This window comes from Megascapheus bottae, chromosome 15 (genome assembly GCF_031878675.1).
Source record: "Megascapheus bottae isolate mThoBot1 chromosome 15, mThoBot2.hap1, whole genome shotgun sequence".
NCBI lineage: Eukaryota > Metazoa > Chordata > Mammalia > Rodentia > Geomyidae > Megascapheus > Megascapheus bottae.
Window position 1 is genome coordinate 56081566 of NC_143523.1, and position 12326 is coordinate 56093891.

General features: G+C 44.4%; 1 protein-coding gene and 1 long non-coding RNA gene across 4 annotated transcripts in view; one reads left to right on the forward strand and one right to left on the reverse strand.

Moving 5' to 3' along the window:
• Positions 1 to 12326, forward strand: part of LOC150054397 (uncharacterized) — an 85134-nt gene that overhangs the window by 35527 nt on the left and 37281 nt on the right. The gene's annotated exons all lie outside the window — the stretch shown is intronic.
• The window catches only part of Frmpd2 (FERM and PDZ domain containing 2), an 82221-nt gene that overhangs the window by 20440 nt on the left and 49455 nt on the right, over positions 1 to 12326 (reverse strand). For both annotated transcript variants that reach the window (XM_090346754.1, XM_090346753.1), the window contains 5 exons: positions 5763 to 5863; positions 4802 to 4894; positions 4125 to 4232; positions 3915 to 4031; positions 1399 to 1601 (listed from right to left, as the gene is read on the reverse strand). In XM_090346754.1, the coding sequence (XP_090202880.1) occupies positions 1399 to 1601; positions 3915 to 4031; positions 4125 to 4232; positions 4802 to 4894; positions 5763 to 5863 (622 nt within the window). The remainder of the gene's footprint in view (positions 1 to 1398; positions 1602 to 3914; positions 4032 to 4124; positions 4233 to 4801; positions 4895 to 5762; positions 5864 to 12326) is intronic.

Genomic DNA, 12326 nt, shown 5'->3' on the forward strand with positions numbered 1-12326 from the left:
GCTATTCAGGCTAAGATCTGAGAGTTGAGGTTCAACTTCAGTCCAGGCAAATAAATCCAAGAGGTTCTTTTCTCTAAGCAGGTCTTAAAATCTAAAGATGCCTAGCTTTTCCGTGGTAAGCCTTTGCCATAGGTCCTCAAATGGCACACAGGAGAAACTGAACTAACAGGTCTTCACTAAGTGTCCCTCCTAGCTGATTCATGTCCATTGCCTTATGGACTTTCTCTAGGGCTCTATATTAACTATCAAACATATATATATATATATATATATATATACACACATATGCAGGCTTAACTGTTGCTTCAGGTATTTATCTCCTTATGAGATTGTATGCAAAACTCACATTCAATAAATATTTTGTCCTCTTGTTTATCTAGTTACAAGGGCCCCATCTAAGGGACCTGAAGTAAAGGCTCTTGATAAAGCATGGCCCAGTGGGCAGGCATCTTTGCCTCTACGTGTACAAGGGGAGGTGAGTTTGAAAGGTGGAAAATAACTCGCCTGTTTTCATTAGAGTCCCAGAACCAACAAGAAGGTACACATACTGGACCTGGGTAAAGAAGAGGGTTCAGCTCAGGCTGCCTTTGGAGGTACTGGCAGCCTGTAACAGAAACCATGGATTGCTAAGCACCTGGGGTAGAAACAGCATGGCTGTGACTGCCTGAGCCTTAGGAAAGACGAATCCTTCGGGGTAAGGATCACTTGATAGGGACTCTGCTCACCAGTGGAAGGGACACAGTCAACCCTTCAGCCCAGGGAGAGTGACAAACACATCTCTACCTGCATCCCAACTGCAAGCCCCTGCCAGGGAGACTCAACCAAACGAATGAAAATTGATCCTGACACACTGAGTAACTGTCAGCTGTGAGGGACCAGAGCATGGAAGCAGGCTGTAAAGCAGGTCTCCCATGTAATAACTAAGAAGACAGTGGGTGTGGCACAGATGCATCCTCAGGACACTAAGACTGCGTTTGATCTTCTGCCTCCACGGGATGAAGGTTAGGTACAAAGCAACTAAGCTGCCAGCTGACGACCAATTACAAACTAAGATGAGAAGCTGTTCTGTGGCATCATCCCTGCCCTTGGCAGTCATCCATTTCTTCATTTTGTCATTACCAGTAACGATTACTGGTCCCTGGTGACTAAGAACATTGGAGGCTCCCACAGTAAGGCCTGCGGCCCCTGCACTGTGCCCAAAGCTCTGGCTTTTCCCTATGTAGTGCATGCTGATATTTCCATTTGGCTAGTGAGAGGCTGAAGGCCAGTGGAGGTCAGTAGGCTCCAGCTGCCTGACATGGCACATCAAAAACACAGGCGGACTTGGGAGCCGGGTAAGACTCCACAGCCTTTTTACTTTCCACCAAATTCTAAAATGTGAATCAAGGGTATGGCCACCTTTGGCAGATGAGGAGACAACTCAGGCCTCTGCCTGGGGACTGGACTTAGCACACCAGCCATTTCTATTCTTCCAATATTTCTGTCCTGGTCTTGTGTATGTGTTGAAAAATTTCTCTGCTGATCATTGCTCAGAGTATCTGTAGGGAAGATTCCAGAATTGGCTGGGTTATTCTCTTCATTGGGAATATTTCCACAAATACCTATGAAAACAAGAGAAGACAAACTCAGCTGTTTGAGAGGCTGGCATTATCATAAGTGGGGCACAAAGGTTTCCTTCCATGAAAGAGAGATCTTTCATAGTTGCAGGGAGCAACGTGAATACAGCACTTCAGGAAGGATGTTCCCTTCAGAATCAAGAAAGGGAAGATTCTGGATATGATTCAGAAACCTAAATAGAAGTCATTTGTGTGGCCCAGTTGTGAAAATAGGAGCAAGCAGAGCGAATAATGCCAGCTACCTTTATGAAGCTCTTGTCATATGATGAACGAGAAAGAGAAAAGTAAAGGAGAGGCAGATATCTTTCAACCTTCTCAACTGGCCACCAGGAATGTAGCATCCATCAAGAGGAAACAGTGGACAAGGTAAGAATCTCAATCCCCTCCCTCCATGACCAGCATGTGCTGTGGCTCTGAACTTCCGTTTCCAAGACCCCACTGAGCATAGCTGTAGTTACATGGCTGTGATTCAGAGGCCCACGTGAGAGTCCTCGGACAGGCCTTGGAAGAGTCCTGTGAGTGAAAGTCACTGACCCTAATTCTGAACCTTGACTTGGCATAGAACAGAAGGAAATATGTAGAACCTTAGGCAAGATAGTTCACATTTCTAGACCTCAGTTTCCTTAAATGTAAAATAAAGACGATGCCAGTCATCTGATATCAGTCATAATGTAGGTTTAGTGAGGTTTAGAGATTTTTTTCTAGAGAGGGAATTTTATGTTGAGGAAGGGATAAACATATATGTGTGCACATCTACACTTTCATGAACACATACACACACACACACACATATATATATATATATAGCTTAGTAAATATAAAGCAATAAGTGTATTTACTCTAAACAAATATTTGCTGCTAAACAAATATGTGTTAGAATAATATATAATAGAGTATCTTTAGACCTGGTAGCAAAACGTTCAGGTAGATTTACTATTTCATGCAAACTCATTAGCTCCCTGGGAAGTGTGCCAAATCACATATTGCATGAATTTGATTTGAATGAATTTGACTTAACAAAGCTGGTCTTGAATCATTCCAATCTAAAGCTATTCAGGAAGGAGTCGGGGGAGAGGGATTCTGTAATGCCGTGTTCCTGACCATTTCCTTCAGCGTCCACTATCACTGTCCTGTTGGAGATGTTCTAGATGTCTCTGTTTTCTTCCACACCATCCAAAAGAGATGGGATAGGACCTAGCATCAAACTAAAAAGCCAAGCTGTGCAACTGTGTCCTGTCTGGAGAAGCACGAGCCACTAAGCTAGTTACCTAGGAAACCAGGAAGGGTGGACAGGAAGGAAAACTGCATCCTGAATCTGCCACCCCATTGCCTGGATGACTGGTCTGGCTTGGCTGGGCTATATAGTCTTACAGCTCTGGTCTGAGAGGCAGGAAAGTTGATGTTCAGCAGGCAACCAGGACACCAGCTCCAGCTCCCTAGAAATATAGCTCTTGCTTTTAAAAGGAATGTTACTTTATCCTTTAGATAAGAAGACAAACACTGCTCAAAGAACAATATCATGTGTTCGTGTGGGGAAGGTTTGGAATCTGGATAGAGGAATAAAGGCAGGCTGACATCCTCACTCCTTAATTACCCAGGACCACCCATGCATTTGGGTGGTCTTGCAAACTTCAGGAGACTGCCTGCAAACTCAGCATCAAGTCTGATCACAGACTGTCCATATGCCATGCCCTGCGGGGGCTGGGGGGGCGGAAAATCCCACCTACATTCTCTCCTATGTACGTGCACACTACCCCCAGGCATGCCTGGTTAATGTGAGGATGGCAGTCTTTTCTGTCAGAGTCACCATATTAACTATTTCTAGTTCTGGCTTCTTCTTCCAGATTCTTGCTTAACCCCATTTACCCACAGAACTTGCCAGCAAATATGTAAATGTTATTTCCTTCCCTCTTTGCTGGTATCAAATTCTAGCCAGTTGTGAGCAGAGTATGAACCTGAGCTTGGCCAATCTGAGTAGAGGGGCAGGGCCTACAGAAATAAACTTTACCATCCTGAGCTCCTATCATGTTGACGTCCTTATTCCTACATGGAATCCCAATATCCTGAAGCCTTTCTAACATTAATAGAAAATTAGAATAGCGTTTCACCAGAGTATACAGCTATAAAGCCTGTTCTGTCCCAAAGCATTGATTTGTGCAACAACATTGCCACTTTGCAAACCACCACCAGGAGGTGAGCAACAATAAAAGGCCTTCATGGAGCTCAATATCCCATGGTAATAAGCACACATGAAAGCAGACAATACTGCTGAGTTTCCAGAAACAGATTGAATCATACCTCTGGACTGAGAAATGATTAATTCTATGTTGTCAGGGGAATTTTGAATCATTCTGACAGCCATGTTGAATGTGAAACCCTCCAGGCTGATATGATTCAAGGCCAGTATCTGCCCTCCTGAAAAAAAAAATGAGACATCTCAATAATTCCACCAAGAAAACAAGAAAAGGATTCCTTTAAACAGTATCTCTGGTAATTTACCAAGATTACCTGGCTTGATCTTGTTAGTTTTTTCTGCTGGTCCCCCTGGAATAATAGAAGATATAAAAATGCCAGGGCTCACTTGGCTTTCATCTTCTCCCTCATTAATGACAAAACCTGTAATCAAGATATTTAATAAGTTTGAAGTCACATGGCTTCCAAGTGGCATTGCCATTTGGATACGGGTGGATTATTCCCTTTATCCATTAGATCACCAGAAAAGGTACTTTTCCTTTAGCTACCATGGCTAAAGCGAAAGAGTAACACAACAATTTGAACTGGATTTTGATCCAGTACAGTCAGAGGTGGTAAGGAGATTATTAATAAAATATCCCATCTTGTTTCTTGTATTTTGTTTCTTATAGTTTTAAGGGTTTTTTTATTAATGTGAACAATAATAAAAGGTGAAAAAGTGTGGCTATTCCTCCCCATCTCTGAGTATCTACATATACTAGAGAAATGTTTTCCATGCTATTAGGAGCCTATAAGGAAGCCTTCATCTCCGAAGGATACTTCATGAGAAGAAAGAGAGGGGGGCGGGGAGGGAGAGAAGTGATCACTGAAAATAAGACAAATTGAGAGAGGAAGGCAGAAAAGGGCAATAGAAAAGTTGAAAGGAAAAAGTGGCCTCCCTCCTTCCCTGCTGATCAGGGGAGATGGATCTCACCTGAAGGGAGCACTCTTACCAAAACTACGGTGTGCATCACGTTTCAGTGCCACATGAATGATTTCTTGACCTGGGTCTGCTGTAAAACTCTTTCTTCTGTTATTCTGTGGCCCTAGAAGTGTAGTCAAGGCAGTAATTATGCCTTTCCTCCCTGATTATTAATATAAAAGGAGAGAACAGTAACACATGCAAGAACACATGCACACACACACACACACACACACACACACACACACACACACCCCATAAAAGTATCCGAAAGACTGGTAACAAAAAGACAGTTGCCTGGCAGTACTCCAGAACCAGTTCCCAGATCTAGTAATTGTCAAGTATACATATTTTCCCTAGTTGTGGAGTCTTGGAGTCTTCTTTGTCCTTATTTTCAACTAAGAACTGACCAGGAGGAGAAAGCTATCTTCCCTGCGCATATTTTTGGGGGACAATTAGTGATATTTTGGGCCTGTGAAGAAAAGCTTGTTGGAAACAGGTAGTGTATTTTTCTAAGCACACCACTCCATAGTGGATCTTCTTTATGCCAGAGCACTGGAAATCACCTGGCCAAAGACAGTCCCCTTCACATCCACATACCAACCCCTGCCAAATATTGATGAAGACTACTCTTTTCAACCCTATCTAGTTTGAGAATAAATTTTAAAATCAAAAAGATTGTGTGGATGTCTCATGCCTGCAGTCTTACCTACCCAGAAGGCTGAGATCTGAGTGATTCACAACTCAAAGCTAGCCCAGGCAGGAAAGTCATGAGACTTAGCATACAGGCCTTGAGTTCAAGCCCCAGGATCAGCATTTAATAATTGTAAAGACTGGAAAACAAACTGAAGTAGTAGTAGTAGTATAGTAGTAGTAGTAGTTAGTAGTGGTGGTGGTGGTAGTAGTAGTAGTAGTCGTAGTAAAAGATTAAAAGCAAACATCCCATATAAGGTTTACTTAACCCTAAATTTTGGTCATGGATGGTTTCATACCTGTACAGACACTCTGAGCAAGTGGCCTAGAGACAAGGCCACAGGTCACTGGTTTCTGGATCAAACAGATGTTGTCTGGCTGTTCCCGGTCAGTGTGAGGGCTGCAGGAAAAGGAAACCAGGTTAGATAAGGCCTCTTCCTGGCAAATTCTTGGGTGTTTGTTTGTATGTGTCACGGCCTGGGGAGGAAATCCCTGGATCCACCCATCTAGTTGATCCAGAGACAGACCCCACTGAGAGCTAATCTGGTCACTGGAGGTGAATGTGGAGGGATGGCTTGAGGGTCATTCTATCACCCAGGGCTCATCAGAACCTCCCATGATCCACCTTCAGGTTGAACATGCAAGTGCTGAAGACCTCCGTTTCCTCAACCATGAGATAGAAATGATCTTCCTCATTCCAGGCTTGTGATGGCATCCAAAGCAAGCCATAACCACAAAATGGAGGGTCATGATGATTGTATGCTTGCTCTTGCTTGTACCCGAAGGTCCTTAGCAGATATTCCAGCATCGCTCACATGCTGTGCCCCACTGAGAGCACACTTGAATACACACACACACACTAAGATCAGAGAACTTTCACATAGGCACACACGGTTGAAGCTGTAGTGCTGTGAACTGGATGTGGTTTGTCCCCCAAGAGTTTATGTATTGGATACTTAGTCCACAGTGCAGTGATGCTGCAAGGCGGTGGATCCTCTAAGAAAAAGAACCCATTTGGGGTAGTAGTCAAGTCATGAGGTACACTACCTTTGCAAAAGATTACGTAGTCCCTTGATAGTGAGTTATAAAAAAAGCAATGTTTATTACCTGCCTTGGGAGTCCCCTCCTTAGAGCCCTCCTTTTCACATGTATCCACACCATAATGCCAGTTACCATGCATAGAAAAAGCTGTGGGACTCTAGATTCGCACTAAGCCTTTGGACTTGCAACCTTCAAAACTGTGAGTCAGCTAGAGTCTCTCTCTCTCTCTCTCTCTCTCTCTCTCTTTCTCTCTCTCTTTCTCTCTCTCTCTCTCTGTCTCTCTCTCTGTCTCTCTCTCTGTGTCTCTCTCTCTGTCTCTCTGTCTCTCTCTCTCTGTCCCTCTCTCTCTCTGTCTCTCTGTCTCTGTCTCTCTCTCTCTCTCTGTCTCTCTCTCTCTCTCTCTCTGTCTCTCTCTCTGTGTCTCTGTCTCTCTGTCTCTGTCTCTCTCTCTCTCTCTCTCTCTCTCTCTCTCTCTCTCTCTCTCTCTCTCTCTCTCTCTCTCTCTCTCCTCTCTCTCCCTCTCTCTCTCCCTCTCTCTCCCCTCTCCTCTTTTCTCCCCCCGCCCCCACCAGCATGTACTGGTACTAGGACCTGAAGTCAGAGCTTTGGCATTAACCCTTAGCTTTTTTTTGTTTGTTTTGTTTTGTTTATGTTGTTGTTTTTACTGAAGGCTAACACTCAACCATTTGAGCACTTTGGGCTTTTAGATGGTTAATTAGAGATAAGAGTCTCATAGTTTTCCTGCCTGAGCTGGCTCCAAATTGTAATGTTTAGGTCTCAGTCTCCTAAGTAGGATAACAGGCGTGAGCTGCCCCATTCCTTGCTTAAACCTTTCTTTTAAGGTATTTAACCTTGTTTAGCTATAGCAATAGAAAAAGACTAATACATGCTGCATTCTAATAAGTGAAGAATGTTATATACAAAAGAGAATGATGAATCAAGGGTCAGCTTGCATACTAACGGGCTATATTCAGAAATGAACAAGTCCAAAGCAAGCAAGAAAAAGAGATAGCAGGCTACTGGTGAGCAGAGCCCTAGAAAGAAAAGCCAATGTTGCACCTCCAGGCTGGTCAGTCACCTGATCAGAGTTTCCAACACTAACAAAGCCCCTCCCAGACCTCCCCACCTTGCTGGACCAGACAGAATGCTGAGTCAGACATGTGCCTGTCCTCAGAATGTCCCAGCCTACCAAAGATGGGGCTATCAATTTTCCCAGCCCATGGGAGTGCTAAATAGGAGGTGAAGGCAGAGCGTGTTTGGGTTCAAAGGAAGATGTCCCAGCAGTCTGGAGGAGTTGAGAAAGACTCTGAGGATGACATGGCTCCGGGTAACCTTTGGAGAGAAGCAAGGGCTTACCTGCTACCCTCTACCAGGTTTCTGTGGCTCCATAATCTTGACCACATAGGCATTTAACTCCTGATTGTTGAAAAGCCATTAACTGTCAGTCACACAAGGATAAAGTGTGTATGACACTGCATACTGCATAAGGTAGTTAGATGAGTCAAATACATAGGCAGATGTAGAATGGTGGGAGGCCAGGGGCTGGACAAAGCAGACTGGAGAGTTAGTGCTGGATGGGACAGTTTTAATGTGGCAAGAAGAGGTCTGTGGATGGATGGTGAAGGTAGCTGTCCAACAACATGAACGTATCAAATGCCATTGTAAGCTGTAGTGGCTCACAGCTTTTACATTTACTCAAGAGGCTGAGATCCGAAGGTCGTGGTTCAAAACCAGCCTGAAATCCCATGAGCCTCCTCTGCCCAATTTACCAACAAAAAGCTAAGAGTGGAACTGTTACTCAATTGGTTGAACACAAGCCTTGAGCAAAAAGGCTCAGGGAAGTACCCAGGCACTAAGTTCCAGTCCCAATACCAACACACACACACACACACACACACACACACACACACACACACACACACACAAAAGTTAGGTTAGGATGGTACATTTCCTGGTTTATATATTTGACCACAATTTCAAAATCTTTTCATTTCAACCCCTTTGAAAATCCATTTACTGAAAGTCTCCACATTCCATCCTCAGAGATGAGGATAGAACTGGCACACTGCTATTCTTAGGAATCTCAGTCCAGTGCTCAGCAGAGCAGAGGAATGAAAGCTTGTGCCTGCCTTGAAGGAAGGGACACAGGACAGGGCCTGCCCTAAATACAATCAGAGGTACAGAGAAGCCATCCCTGAAAGTCAGTCCTGAAAGTTTTCAGAGGAGAATGGCCAGAAGGAGACAGACACCTGGGAGGAAAGGAGGGCAGAGCTCTATATCACGGTTGCCAATGCCATCTCTGCTCTAAGGAGCACTGAGTACATCTGTGTGATGAATGGTACTGGGAATGGTGCTCCCTCTCCTCAGCATGTCCCACCTTCCCTCCCTGGCTCCTGCTGGCCCTGACCGCACACCCCAAGCACCAGTCACCAGCATGGCCTTTTCTTTCCACCCTATCTTACCACCAGTGCTTACAAGCACCAGCTAGCAGGGACTGTGTCTGTCCTGCTCAGAACCTGGCCAAGGCTGACACACAATCAGTGCTTAGCTGATTTTTCTAATAAATGAGTCTTGTCCATGGCTCTCCTCCCCTGCCTCTAATAAAATTTAAGGTCCATCCCCTGTGTGACTATCCCCAGTCTTTGCCCTCCAAAAGATCCAGAACATCCAGGCACCAGTCACATCTCTGATCCTAGCTCCTCAGGAGGCTGAGATCTGAGGATTATGGTTCAAAGCCAGCCCAGACATGAAAAATCCATGACACTCTAATCTCTAATTAACCACCAAAAAAACAAACAAAACAAAACAAAAAACCAGAAGTGGCGCTGAGGCTCAAGCAATAGAGTACTTAGCTTTGAGCTGAAGTGCTCAGGGACAGCACCCAGACCCAGAGTTCAAGCCCCACAACTGACCAAAATAAATAAATAAAAATTTTTAAAAAGATCCAGAACACTGTACCTATGCTATACTTAGATGTTGAACCCACCCTGCCCCTGTAACAGGCAATATGTCTCCATATCCCCTAGAGTTCTAGAAAGAGCACTAAAATCAGAATCCTCACTATGGTGTACCTGTATCTAGCATTTATAATACACCTTAATTCCCATACCACCCCCAGTGGGATGGGTGTTACTGCTGATTCCACTGGACAGGTGAGGAAATGAGGCAGGCGTATCAAATAGCTGGTTCATGATTCACAGCACTGGACAGTGAAGCAGGTATTGGTAATGGCCCCCCAGGGCACAGGGTACAACAGGGACACAGATACCTCCCCAGTTGAGTCTGAAGAGAATTCCCACCCAAGTCATCTTCACGCAAGCCAATGCAGAAGTACTCCACATCTCATCTCACATCTATGTCACCAAGATCAGCAGTGCCCTGTGCACACGTCCTTTAAGAGGTGATTGTAGGAGACCTTCCATACGTCTCAGTGGAATGAGGCCTGCTGGCACCAGCAACCATGGCGACCTACCCTGGATTGTCTGTCCCCATCCTCACATTACTTCACGCTCACTCCTTCCTGACCTTACCCCGACAAAAACCTGCCATCCCCAAGTCACTGTCTTGGCAAAATCGAGTCTTAGGTTTCCCCTTACACCTAAGAATCCCTGGTGACCTCCGAGTGAGTTATTATGGGTTGTGACATTGGACATGTGTAGACTAACGTGGACATAATGAGCATGCGATGACTGAGTTTCCTGAGGATTCTAATTCACCTGCTTTTGGGAAGACAGGCTGTCATGCAGTGCCACAAAGCTTAGACCCACCTTGCAGGACCCCAGCCTGTCACTGAAGTCTGATCATCCTCAGGAAGGACACTTCTCTGTCAGCACATTGTTCCATGAGGCTGGCGAAGTGCTCATCCCCCGCCAAAGGCACATGTGCTAAAGCCCCAGCCCATGACTACCAGGCTCTGAGGACAGAGGTAGCAGAGGTAGCTTTAGGAAGCAGGAATGGCTCAATGGGAGGTTGTATTCTCCAGACTTAGCACCATTCTCACAAATAATTGACAGAATCAGTTTAAGGGAGGAGGATTTATTAGGGCACATGCATTTAGAGGCTTCAGTCTGTTATCTTTACCTCCTTTGAGATTCTGGCCCATGATGAGACAGAATAACATGGTGGTTAGAGCATGAGACAGTCTGTTCACAGGAAACAGGAAATAGAAGGAAGGGATCAGGGACAAGATACAGCTACCAAGGACACACTCTTAGTGTTTTGTTTCTTCTACTAGTCCCCTCCTCCTAAACTTTCCAGAACCTCTCCAATAGAACCACCAGCTAGGGAGTGAGCTTTGCAATGCATGAATCTGTGGAGAGGGGCATATGCTTTTCATCCAAACCATATCAGTGATCATGAAATTAGCGTGTCCATGAAAGGAGATGGCTCCTTCCTAAAGAATTGGCAATTCTTTCACCTTCTTCTGTCATGATGTGCCTTACCATAGACTCAAGAGAAACAGGGCCAATTAACCATGGATTGAAACCTACAGACTGTGAGCTGAAGTTAGCCTTTCCTCTTTTTGAGCTGATTGTCTTGGTTATTTTGTGACAATAACAGCAAGCTAGTACAAATATCCATGAGTCATTCAAGGCTGCCTTCTGTCTTTAAACAGAAAAGTGCCATTAGTTTGGGTGACAGATGAAAGGTGGGCACAAAGCTGCTGATACTCAGTGTAAGTGGAGACTATTTCTGTTCCCTTTGAGTCGGTGTTGACCTAGGACTAATTTAACCAAAATATTGACAGAAGTAGCTAACACCAGAGGCTCAAGCCTGTAGCCCCAGCTATTCAGGAGGCTTAGATCTAAGGATCACAGTTCAGAGCCACCCTAGACAGGAAAGTTTATTAGATTCTTACCTCTAATTAACCACCAAAAAGCCAGAAATAGAGTTGTGGCTTAAGTGATAGAGCAAGCCCTGAGTTCAAGAGAAGAGGAAGAGGAGGGAGAAGGGGGAAGGAAATAAGGAAGAAAAAGAAAGAAGAGAAAGAAGGGCTCGTGGAGCCCTGAGCTGTCATGTAGAACCTCACTAGAGATGAAGAAGATTTGACTACACTGGGTGGAAGAGGGAACTACTAGCATGCCATGTATCCCAGCCTCTGACACACAGAGCTGAGCATGGGAGGAAAGGTGTGCTGTCCTGGACAGGCTAAGAGGACTGTCCTGCAGCAGCAGAATGCCCCAACTAAGGCCTACCTAGTTTTCTCACCCAGAAGACTAAAATGAAAGAACAAAACGATTGATTGGCAGCAATAAATGCTCAGAAGGGTTTCCCTTCCCTACTATTGTTTGACTTTGCAGTGCACAGTGAATCACATTTGCATCCAGAGAATTGGGGCACTCATTTTCTCCAAATGACTTTAAGGCATTTACATATATGCATGGATTTTAGTTCAAATGAATCATCCATACACTCTTGTTGGAGCAGATGTTTAACTCATGCAAAAAAAAAAAAAACAAAACAACCCTAGGCCTCAGTCATCTGTTGCCTGGGAATCTGTTCTATTTATACAACTTGCAGTGTCAGTGTAATCCAAGTTCTAGGCTATTTTTAAATGTCAGGAACAGTGTTTTGTAATGGAAAGTTGCATTTTTGTGAGCTTGTTGTTTTCATATACAAATTTGAATGGCAATCAGTCCATCAGATAATGTGGTCTTTTTAAGGTTCAACTGCTTGTGTTTGAGTTCTAGATCCTCAACTTTCCTTCCTGCAAAATGGGGAGAATGATAAAAAAAACTCTACCCAGGATTGTATGGGTTATATCGGTTCATGTGTACAAGTGCCTAGATTAGCATCTGGTTTCCCAATCATTCCAAATAGAT